The 13014-nt window shown below is 35.1% G+C and overlaps 1 protein-coding gene across 6 annotated transcripts in view; it reads right to left on the reverse strand.

The window, feature by feature from the left end:
• The window catches only part of WWOX (WW domain containing oxidoreductase), a 539453-nt gene that overhangs the window by 502236 nt on the left and 24203 nt on the right, over positions 1-13014 (reverse strand). For all 6 annotated transcript variants that reach the window (XM_052795422.1, XM_052795423.1, XM_052795424.1 and 3 more), the window contains exon 5: positions 6210-6316. In XM_052795422.1, coding sequence (XP_052651382.1) covers positions 6210-6316 — 107 coding nt within the window. The remainder of the gene's footprint in view (positions 1-6209; positions 6317-13014) is intronic.

Below are 13014 nucleotides of genomic sequence, written 5' to 3' on the forward strand. Positions count from 1 at the left end.
AATCTGGCAGAAGAACTTGAAGATCACAGATTTCTCACTGATAACAAGATCAATAGCTCTGACACATTGAGACATGTCCATGTGGACAGTTACCATCCCAATATACGAGCCTGCAAACTGGAAGAAACTGCTGCCTCAGAACACGTCAGAAGACTTCAAAATGCAAAAGCAACTGCTTTCCAACTTCTTATATTAACAGAGTGTATTAGCAGACTATTACATTTAGTTTTTCTTAATGCTGCGTATGCATACTGCTACTGCTGAAAAACTATGTCTACCATTATTTAACAATTCACTGTCCATCTGTATTTGGAAAATAACTTCGCAGTGCACATCACTCTCTTAAGGTGTCTCAGCTGAGCAGATTACTCACGGGAATTTACTGAATTTTTTAACATTATGGCCGAAGTCTGGTCATACTCTCATACTGGTCTCAATCAGTTTTTACTAGCACCAGTACTGGCTTATACTACCAATTCTCCACTAGTAACATAAGGTGGAATTCCATTGCAATTACAGTTAATTAAAAGATTCGTTCACTTCAGAAAGATTGGGATCACACCCTTAAAAAGAAAAAGCATTATACTCAGCAGTGGCAATAATGCTTTATTTTGAGTGTCTATGGCTGCAACTGAGACAAGCTAACAGAGAATTTTTTTTTATTGCATTACCAGTTAGCTTAATACAAGATACTGCCTCTTCCTGCAAGGCCTCTTCCCCATAGCGAAGTTTGGATAACTCCTTTTATCTTGATTCTTCAGCATGGTCACTATTCAGAGCACTGGAAGATTAAATATGTCTATATGTTGCAGGCTTTTCTAACTGTATATTACACTCTGATGGCATGTAAGCTAATCATACATAGTTTTAGAATATCATGCTTTAAAACAATGCATTTCTTTATTATAAAATAACAATATTGGAAATAATATTTTCACAGAAATGCATGTGCTTTACCAGCATGATATTCTGAAATACTGTCTATTTTTAAGAGATTACTTTTTAACAGCTTTTATTTAGCACCACTTTGAAACTCTTTAATTCTGTACTAACAGACTGTGGCTTCATTCAGTATTTACTACATCTCCAAAGCCATCTTTTAAACATTCTTCAGTTTTCTCCATAAATGAAAATCTGCCACTAATCATGATGAGTTGTCCTCCCTGAATTATTCACGTAAGTTAATTCCAAGAACAATTTATTGTGCTGGTTCTAATGTAGTCTTACATAGTCTTGGTATGTAAATCCTGTATTAATAATCTGACCGATTTACAGAAAAAGCTCACAAAATTGACATCCAATAGATAGAAAAGGAAATTTTATCTTCTGTATCAAGATTAGCATCCATTAGTATCAAGAAACTAAGACAGAAGAATATTTTACAGAGCTGTGCTGTATTCCACACACATACACAAAAAGTCGTAAACCAAGGACACCAGTGGAGACGAAACACTACGTGGGAAATCAGTCCCCCTCCCTTGAGAAGGAAACACATAGTCGATGCATGAAAACTGTTGCCCATGTTCTGTGTAAACGTGCCCAGTTTGCTTCTCATCTCTCTGCACTTTACAAGATTACAGTTGGAATACAAAGACTCACTTATCAGGTTTTAATTTCATTCAGTTACTTAACCAGCAAGACTATAAATCACTCCTTAGGTGTAGAATACATTGGGGGAAAGGAATACAGCAAGGAGTCATGTTTATTTTCTTCATTTTCTTCATAGCCATCCTCTCTTCTCTTGTCACATCTCTACCTTGTAAGTTTCTACATATAAAGCAAACCCAAATTTTCTTTTTACAGTTTAATCTAATCTTTGATGTAGCTGTAGGCTTAACACTGAGGAATAATTACAAAAGAAACATTATACTTTTTATGAAATATTAAACTTACGATTTATCTTTTAATATTTACTTCAAAGACTATTTGACAGGAATAAATGAGAGCTTCTTGGCAAGAAAAGCTGTGATTTATGAAATATTTTATTCATTCATATTCTTAAGTATTTTCTTGAGAATACCGCTAACATCTGGAGCTATGCAGCCTTACCCAAACATTCTGCTCATACTCAATTAGAAAATTATATCAATAATAATGTAAAATAAATTACCTAGCTTCTCTTCCTGGAGCATAGATTTCAGTGTTCGTCAGAGCAACTATGTGTACAAACAGCACTGTAGTGTTTTTCATTAAGCCTTAAAGTCAATTAAGCTACGAATTGGAACAATCATTCCTCCTTTGCAAAGTATTGATATTTTTTCTTGGCTGCTTTCAGGCCTTTTCACTACTCAAGGAGAGATTTATGTTTGACAATTTCTTTCTGATTAAAATGAATCATAACTCTAGAATTCTAATTTCCTCTTTTCCGAGCAAGAAATTATCAAACAGTTTTAAATTGATATTGAATGTCATCGTGCATGAACAACATTCTTTTTCGAGATATCAAATGTGAAGCTATGCTGATCTCTCTTTTTATCTGCTTCTTTTACATACTTTCTCTTCATTTCTATGTATGTATATAAAGCATTAGATTGTATGAATATAATCAACTATACCTCTATAAAAATTGTATTTGACAGACTAGCTAGACCAGTCACATTAAAACTTGTCACAATGCTTTCCATAAGGCAACTACCCTCTATTTGCAATATTAGCAAAAATCTGCTGTAGTTTAGAAAGAAAATAACTGGAATAATGCAGGTTGCAAACAAATGTCAGTTTTCTAAAGTAATTAGCAAGTTTGCACAGGTAATCCCTACTCAAATGGCTCAAACTCTCTATAAAACAGCTCTTCAGACATAAATTGTTAAAAACAAGTTTTCTAGATTTGTCTCCAACAGCCAATTAAGATCAGTTTGAATTTCTTTTTTAAATGTAATGACAGCTAATCTGAAAATTCTTCTTTTCTCCCATTATTCTTCCTGTTTTCTCCAAATCTTAACAATTGGATTTTCCCAAGCCATTAGCTGTCCCATTTTCTCTTTATAAACTTGATTTTTGGCTTTCACTAAAAGTAGATTGAAACTGGGATTTTGCCTTCGAATTTATTAGGAAGTACAACAGGCCCAAAGAAGAGCTGCCTTTGTGCAGACACTCAGTTTATGGCATTCCAGAAAAGGATATCACAAACAGACTCCCTAAGAGAACATGCTGGATGGTTTTCCTAAAAACTGTTACATATGCTGTACTTTATTTTCAAATGCTGCAGTAGGTTTGATTTGGGGATTTTTTGTTTTGTTGTAGTTTGGTGGTGGTTGGGTTTGGGTTTTTTTTTTTTTTTAAGAATTACATTTTTTTTCCAAATATATTTCAGGCTTTAGTTAATACAGAGCATCAATTAGATAATTGTATCAAAACTTGAAATAACAACAGTTGTTTCTTTATAAATTTTTAATTATTTTGTCCTCTTGCAAAATAAGCAGAACTCTCTTTTGCATCAGACAACAAAAAGAATGAACAAGGAAATATTCTTTGTCTGACATTTAAACCTTGAGTACTAAAGCATACTGTCCCACAGAAAAGCCAGCATAGGATACACTTTGCTTTTGGTAATATACATATTATAGAAATACCAATTTTATTACCAACACGGTACACTTATGACATGTAAACACACTAGAATTCAATATGGCAAAGACTTTTTTCATTATGAAAGCATAGTTCATGCAAATTAGAAGAAAATGGGGTTTGGACATTCAGTTGAAGAGTAGGAACATATTTACCAAATTTCCACCCCTCGAAATATCGGAGGAAGACAGTATTTATAGTGCAGCTCAGAGACTTAACCTCAAAAATTTACAAGAAAACATAAAACAAGTAGGTAGCACTGTTGTTGCCAAAAATACTACCTGAGTAACATGAACATGAGGCTTTGTAACATTAGGCTGCATCCTAAACAGCTGTATTTTTTTTTAAATTGGTTCCAAATTGAAAAGTAAACCAATTTCTTTTCAATAATTTTGCTTTCCCTAGGAACAAAGGAGACAAAATACTGTGGATGCTTTGAAGTTCTTTATAACAGGATAGTTGCAGCTACATATTGAGAATTCATCTGAACCATACGCAGAGGTTGTTTGACACTTTTCTTAAACTCTTTCATTTTAGGAAAGAATTTTCAATTAACAACTTCCTGCTCTGTAGTTACACCTATAAGCTAAAAATTAATATTTTACATCAATATTTTAATATTAGTATCAATCATTCAAATTAATCTTTGTCTCTTTGTTTTCAGTAACTGACTTTGGAGCAGGTTTTTGTGTTTGTTTTCCTCAAGATTGCTTACAATTTGATGTAAATTTTAAGCATCTTGTAATTCATCAACTAATTCTCTCCTGGTTACACACTCCAAGTAATTAAAGTTCAGTAATAACTTATTCTTTCTGCTCCAGCACCTGCATTTCATTTGTTTATTTTCCCAGAGTCATAAATCTGAGGGACTGTCAAAGTGCCATAATATTAGTGCAATAATCAAAGTTAATTAGTCCCTCTCAATAAACAACAACAAAGCCATTACAAAGATGCATTGAAGGTTTTCCAGCTACCCAGTTTACAGATGAGATTCTTTTCTGAACAATTAGAATTTGAAAACTGTTAGTAAATAAATGTAGTGTTTCTGAAGTAATTTGACCTTCAGCGATCTTCATTCAATTAACAATTCATTAACTTTTGGTGAGATAATATAGGTATTAAGACAAGTACTCCTGAACTCCCATTGCCTTCAACATGCTCAGAGATATGCTTAGATTAAGGGGGCAATGGGATATTTTTAAAATAAGTTACTCAGTACTGCCTTATTTTAGTTACATAAAAAACATATGTATAGCCATATTTAGCGGGACTGGGACTACTAAATTCAAAAGACAGAACATCACCAAATCCAGTTCTATTGAAAGAGAACGGAAAGATGAACTTTAAGTAACACATGCTACACTTGCCCCTGTTGGAATTCTCTTGGAATTCCATGCTGTTGAAATAAAAAACAAAAAGAGAACTTTAACGTGAAGTATTGAAGGGGAAAGGAAGATATTTTTCCCTCTCAATCCTTTACTGCAAATCATTAATTTCATATGGGCAAGAGAAAAAGGCCTAAATCCAAAGACTGTTTCTGGAAGAAAGTCACGGTTACAAAAATTAGCAAAATTATAAGCATCACTTATTTGGAAATACTTACTTGTAAATAAGCACTGTTTGTTTTGCACTAATAAATATTATAATTATCTGTAGACTACTTATGTGTAAATATTAATACTACTGAGTGCTCTCCCATATCATCCAGGAGCAGTTGAAATATTTTCAGAGCTTGGGAAATAAAGCTAAAACACTCATCGCTAATTTTAGCAGGAAAGAAATAAAATTCCGAGAATCTGATCCTGCGGTTTATTATTCAAGTAAAGTGTATAGGACTGTGTCAACAGATTATCCTGGAAGTCAGCAGTCATAGCAAGCTCAGACAAAAGTAGCCTGCAATCCTTACTAGCAAGTAAATGATTGTGGGAGGAATAAATTAAGAATACTGAATAAATTTTAATAAGGGCCTTAGAAGATCCAAAAAAAGCAAAAAAAAAGGGAACGGGGGGAAGTTAGGCGTCAAAGAGAAACAAGGGAATAGACAGTACTGAAGAGCTTGTATTTGCATGACAAAATGGAAGAAAAATGAAAGAAAGAGGGAAGAAACAGGAAGGGAAAAAAAAAAAACAAAACATTGAGACAGACCACCTGGCAGCAGTGCTGTTGGGCCTGACTAGGAAAGAAAAGGAGGGAAACATTTTTTGTTTTGAAAAGTGTAAAAATGATGCTCTGAAATATCTCATAGTATAAAAACTATGGGTAAAATAGTGGCTGTCTCTAATATCCAAGTGTGTACATTCTCCTTCAGTTAGTTACAAACTTTGGTTCTGGAAATGTCCTGTCCTATGAACTATGAAAATGCCTCAGTGGTTCTTTCAAACATTTTCACCCTTACAAAGCATCTGTATGTAACATGGATAACAGCATGTCAAGCCTTGCAGTCCAATATGATCATATGAAATGAAAAATCTCTATCACTTATATGCCAGTGACTGAACAGGATATTACAAAATAAGACAAATGCCTCCTTCCTTAGATTCTTGCATGGCAATGTAATATCTATTTAACTGCTTGTACTGCACAAAAGACTGCACATCTTGAAAAACATAGCTTAGTGTTGGACACCATATACATTCACTTACCCATTCCACAAGAATGCGTTGTACAGCGTCATTGCCTCTTGACGTATTTCTGCAGGCCAGGATAACATATGCCCCATGTAGTGCAAGAGACTTTGCAGTTTCAAAACCTATGATAAAACATTTTCCTAGTCAGAAATAGATCTCAGTAACAAAAGAGAGCTATAAAAGTACCTGAAAAGGTGAGTCACGCACTTAAGTACACTAACACTACCTGCAGTCTGACTACCTGTTTGATAGTCACTGGGACCCAGCTTTTAAGAGCACATATGAAAAAAGGTAGACACCTCAATTTGAGCAGGTCTTTGGGACAATAATTTTATCAGTTTTGTGCAAAATAGACTTGGAATCTTCAAAAAGCTGACACAATTTCTCTGCCTCAATATCTTCAGGTGTTAAAAGAGCAGGATTATACCTACTCCTTGTTTGACTGTGAAGAATGAGCCATACAGCGAGACTGCAGAACTATTATGCCCAGCGACATCACACTAAAAGTGACAGAGTATTCTAAAACGGAGCTCTTGGCTCTTTAGATGCACAATTAGCCTTTGATTCAGCAATCTGAGGACGACCTGTGGCAGGGGGATCATCCAACGGGATGTGTGAGGGAATAAGAATAAAAACCACAGAGACAACTACTCCTTTTTACAATCCGAACACCACCCCATCTGTAGAACACTGCTGCTCAATACCAGGGATCAGAGAACTATCCAAGTGTAAAACCATTCCCAGGAGGGGGCTGTCAAGCTCATTCTTAGAAAACAAGATTCTATCGAAGGAGATCTGTAATCTCTATGTGTGGGTTTTTTATCCACGCACTTTAAAATCTTTGCTAAAGTTTTCCTTAAGTCACCTGTGCAAAATCAACTCACTTTTTGTCCCATCATCAACTGATATATGCAGAACAATTTTTCACAATTGTTCTCATTATGAATAATCAATCAAATACCATGCAGCTTCAATATATTGGTTATAGTATCACAGGGCTAAAAGGGTCACTGGATGTACCAGATGATACAGAGAAAAAATAATCCATGAAAAATTCCCTCTTTTGCATTACTCACTGATATGACTTAATCTGCAAGCACATTCTTTCTAAATCTGAAACAAGTGGACAGACAGTTCACACTTTGCTGCAGTTGAAGTGCAGCATGAATCTATATCCCAGGGTTTTTTTCTTTCATGCATAGAACAAAGTTTCACAGTGAATTTCTAAATGACTGTACGCAACCTTTTTTGCAATACTGTTAATCATTTCTTCCACATTCTGAATTTGGGCACTTCATTTCTCCTTTCTAAAAGGAGACTTCAGATTTCAGATTAATTCCAGCTTGTTAATTTGGGACTGTACTGCAATTTAATAAGATCAGTCCAAATTATGAAACTGTCCACCAAGAGCTGCAATTCTTTCCACCTTGACATCATCTGCAAGCTTTGGAAGTGTACTCTGTTTCACTGTTCAATCCATTAATGAAAAGCTGCATAGAAGTTGGTCCAAGATAAACTTCATTTAATTGGAAAAAATCTGTGAGAATTTACACCAGGAGATGATGAGTTCTTGGGAGTGCAGAATGCCCATAAAGTGCAGAGAACTGAGCCAGAAACTGCATTGCTATCAGGGTGAGCTACTACTTATTTATGATGTATTCAATACTATCACTGGGTGCCTCTCGCCATGGAGAACTGTGACAACGACAGTAACTTCCACCTACCTGAAAAAGGCATAATGTAGCTTAATGAGTTCCAATTAGACAAGCTTAAACTAGAAAATGAAGAATCAAACTGAAATGCCCAGCAATTTGAGTACGTGAAGAAGTCAAAGAGAAGAGGTATTTGTTTTAGCTTTATGATATTTAAAGCACGTTCATGTTTTCCTTTTTAAAATTGTTTACCAAAAAGCCTATTAAGATGGGCTGTCTCACTTCCAAAACACCCTGGAGCAACAAAATCCAGTTACAGCACAAGACATAACTTACATTATAGAAACAACAGACACAAAGACGAATTTATAACATTTTCTGCAATTACATACTTAAGGTATTTAAGTCCAAGCAGTTTTCTTGTATCTCTTTTAAAGCCATTCATTGTACCAAGCAACTTTAATTACATGGGTAATTCATTGCACGCACATGAATTCAGCTACAGCATATGCAAAGATTTCCCCTGTTCCTAATTCCACTTCAAGTGTATTTAACTAGAATTTGTCATGTAACTAATGTAAGACATGTTGTACCAGAGTACTATTAGCTAGCTGTATGCTTCTTGTTTTGCAGCACACACACACTTATTTTGACCAGCTTACCATACTATTAAAAACTAGTTGGAATGCCTGGGAATACGGGTTTTCTACTGTTATACAAAGATCTAGAGCTGACAGCTAGTTTAATTAGCTAAGCGTGATGACGTTTTGCTAACTCTACCCCATGTCACACTGTGCAAAACAATAAATTCCATGCCATTCCTTGTTACGGTTAATAACTTGATTCTCATTATAAACTAAACTGAGAAAGATTAAAATTTAACCATGTGAGTTACATGCCGTAAATTTAGTTAATTTTTATACCACCTTGATTTTTCTGTGCAAACTTGAAGATCGGTGTTAAACAATCCTCTTCAGGACATACTCACTCTTTCCCGGGCTACCAAAGGATGATTCTTCACCCTTAGGCAAACAAGTTCTGGATCTTTCCATGAAATTATGTGCTTAAAAGAACTCTTTTCAGAGGATTTTTAAGCAGCAGTCCATCCTTCCATTCAAAATACTGCCCAAGGTCAAGTGCTGATGTGTCTCCCCATCAGACGTATTTTAAACTAACTCATTCATGAACACTTTTGCACTGTATTTAGGACAGCTAGATTTAGGCAAAAGGAGAAAAACATATCCAGGTACCCCAAATCACACAAAGGTTCCAATTCAACTACTGAATTACTCGCTGTAGGTAGGGATTGTATATAACTATTACTACTTAACCTTCCTATCACTTTATGTGGAGCATAATTCATAAGGCATCTTTTCAGACCATCTACCAGATGAAATATATCAAGAAGAGATAACACAATGTCTTCTTCATAGAGCACACTGGGGTTTAAGTATGATCTACCTACCAACTTGCTCACTCTTGAGAATGCAGTATTTTTATATATGTCCTTAAAATAAAGCTTTGTAGACCTGAAAATCCTCATTAAGCAGTACAATTAAGTACCTTTACAGTTTAAGAAACAACGATGCAGGAGCTTAGAAGAATGCAACTTCTAACTGAAACACCTGAAGGAGGAGTTTGGAAGCACCTTAGTATTCAAGTCCTTTTACTGCTTTAGCTCTTTGTTTCTTCTGCAAAAATTAATGCTTCTTTCCTCCCTCAGTGTCACATAGCTTAAACAGATTGGGAAAAGCTTCTAGCAGGGTAGAAAACTTTTTTTAACAGATTCACTGTATTAACTTGTTTGCCAACAACATTTGTTCTTCAGAAAAATGTAGCCATGTTTTCAATATACAGTAAATTTTAAAACCTCAGCCTAACACAGGGATTGAGTATTTAAAGTAAAAAACTATTTAAACTCTATAAAGAAAAACCTTGCTTATCTATAAAAACTACATTGAATCAAAATCTACATTGAATGTGGTTTCATACACCAAAGTTAAAGCACAAACATCATAAACATCCAAACAACAATAAAACCTTAAAATAAACACTACCACCACAGTGGGGTTAAATAGAGAAACCTAAATAGCTATGTTAAGGACATGCATAATTAAGGAACCAGAGCAACCTTAATTCTACAAGAGCAACTCTGTGAATTTCAAAAGAGGTTTTAATGAAATCTTTAGTTCACTTAGTCTGAGACTGCAGCCACCAATGTGCTCCCTTAAAGTGACACAGCCCTTTCACAATGAAGAAACATTAACAGCAATGATACTATTTTCTTTTCCAGGAAACAAATCATATCCTCCAGTGGTGAATCTTCCCTGTACTACAGTGCTAGGGTATTGCAGCTGCAGAGCTATTTAAGCCAGGTAAAACAGACAGCACAGCCTACTGCCAACAAGAACTATTGCCATTTACATTCTGCCTAGCTGCAATGGCTGGCAAAGGGTGTATGTGGCTGAAGAAAACTATGCCCAGCCTCAGTATATTATTGTTCTGTGCTTCAGTTTTCAGATTTCAAAGTAAGCAGCTCAAAAAAAGCTGCAAAACTTGAGTATCTTCTTATAGAAAAATCACATTACATACTAGTGGTTTTTTTGAAGTAGGAACAACTACATTAGAAAAACAGCATAGGACAATATACTTGAGCATCAAGGACGGCCAGTTACAAAGAATAAGATAGATAGTTCCCCCAAATGTGACAGAAGAACATGCTTAAATAATGTACACTTTGGAAGTGCAGTCAGTGTATTTAAATACTCTATACAATACAATGTTGAGCAAATGTTTACAAAACTAAAATAAATTTCAAGTGATTGCCCTGGAAATCTCAAGACGCAAGACTATCCTGAGACTGAGTACTCTTGCTCTAGTTGAATGAGCTCCAATCTCACACTCAAAAATGAAAATCCTGTTTAAGACATACATAAGGATAAACATTATGGCACAGCTCTCTACATCAGCAGCTAACCTAAAGGACTGGTAGCAGAACTAACAAGAGAGCCACAAGTACAGGGGATTTGCTATAGACATTTAAAACTCTTCAGCCCTTTACTTACAGCATGCTTTTCATAAAGACTCAGAAATTAGGACTCCATTTCATTCTTCACCTTCCATGATGATTGTTCAATTCAGTACTCATTCTTGTCTATCTGCAGTCAACTACTATCACTGAATTTTGGGCCAGATTTTCAGCTAATGGTCTCAATTAAGGAGCAGTTAGCATCGATCAGTTAATGCCAACATTGTGTCAACATACACCAGATGAGTATATGGCTCTGTCAAACAGTGCAACCTCCTCTGTAAAATAGAGAAAGAGATTCACGGAGTGGAAAAGTAGTTCAGTGATTTCTTGTTTAAATAAAGAACACAGCATGGAGTCCATTTATCATTGGGGGACATTTTGTAAAGAATTTGCATCATGCATTTATATGTTTTAAAACATTCCTTTATTTCAAATATAAGAAAGTTTGAATACACAAGAAGAAATTCAAAAACATTTCAGACAATAGCAAGTTTTCTTCAGCTTCTCCACCTTCTTCCAAACTCTCCAGGATACCCTGGATCTGTCATTTATAACACATTTGAAATGCAGTGATATTATCTTTCTTTGCAACAGCTTAGTCCTCAATGTAAAAGCCCACAGGGTTCATTCACATTTGGTTTCTTCAAAATCATTTCTTCCTTTCTCTCCACCAATAGAACAACTCTGGAGGCCCTGAGATTCTAAAACATCTTCACATGTGCTTGAGTAGTGATTTAAAGCAGTCATGAGTCCAGCCTTCCTTGAGCCCTATGTCACAGGCAGTTTGAATGTAAACTAAAAGGGAGTCCAGAAGAAAACCTTCTTCCCTTCCACTACAGTAAACATAGCAAGATCATCAAGTAAGTGAACAAAAGTGTTCTGTGGAATTAGGAAGTGAAAAGTATTAGCCTGTTTGTGTTGCATATTTCTGGCCTTTCATACACTGATGGATTACTTATGCATTGTAGAACAGCAGAAACCAACTTGAATTTTGTAAGCACAAATGTATTATATCACTAAAAGTGCTTATTACTTTCACAGCTGTTTTCAGGTTTTTCATCCTCCCCACTGAACTGTTCTCAAACTTTCATGTTGTTTTCTGAATTGCAGCAAACATCTATTGGGTCCTTATAAACAGACAGATGTCCCATCTGCAGAGTGAAATCAGTTAATTTTCAGAATAGGTCTGGCTGGTTTTGGAAATATTTATATTTTCTTTAAATATAAAATGGGTAAGAGACTTGTACAAAATCATTCTTTGATAAACTAGTAGCTGGAAGAGCAATTTCTTTTCCATATATAGTATTATGATATTGCAAGTAAAAATCCAACTTCCAATGAATAGGAAGGTTTTTATTTGTACAGTTTGGTGGTTCTTGGGAATGATCAATAATTTTATGTACTCTCCATAAAGTGAAAGCAACAGCTTTTGAAATTAATTCTGCAATCCAGAAAATATGAAACTTTAATTAAAACACTATTGGCACTACACATGGATGAAAAAAATACCTTCTGGCCTCTTTCACTCAAGGGCAGTATAGCCACTAATTCAGGAGTTCACATTTAAACTCTGATAGTGTACAAAACATACAAGTTGAGAACTCCTTCCTCCAGGCAGAAGCAATACAAGGGAGAATGTACAAAGAAGGATGCTATTTTCTTGGGGTTTTGGTCTCCTTGCTCCGAGTTCTTTCCAGAAAAAAATAGCTTTGCAGACACTTCCTCTTGAACTAAGCATAGGCCAATATGTATGTAGCACTTCAATTTTACTTTGGTTTAAGATCTTTGGGAGAAGAAAAATATTCTCACTGTTTGGCCACTGTGTTTCTACAGTACAAGTCCAATACCTTACCTAGAAAAACTATTGCATGCACAGAACCAGCAGACTCTTGGCAGTTTTAAGCCATCAAACAGAGGCCAGTATGTATGCCTCTTTTTAAACCCTTAACATTCTGATAAGGCACAACAATTTTTAATCAATCATCAGAAAGTTCATCTGCAACATCTGATCATCATCCAAATCATACTTGATTTTTTTTTAATGCAGAAGTAATAAAAGTATCAAAAAAATATTTTTCCAGGTAGATGATGTTACTCCCTTCAAACACTCTTTGCTTTGAAAACAAAACTGTGCATT

Source organism: Harpia harpyja, chromosome 9 (genome assembly GCF_026419915.1).
Source record: "Harpia harpyja isolate bHarHar1 chromosome 9, bHarHar1 primary haplotype, whole genome shotgun sequence".
NCBI lineage: Eukaryota > Metazoa > Chordata > Aves > Accipitriformes > Accipitridae > Harpia > Harpia harpyja.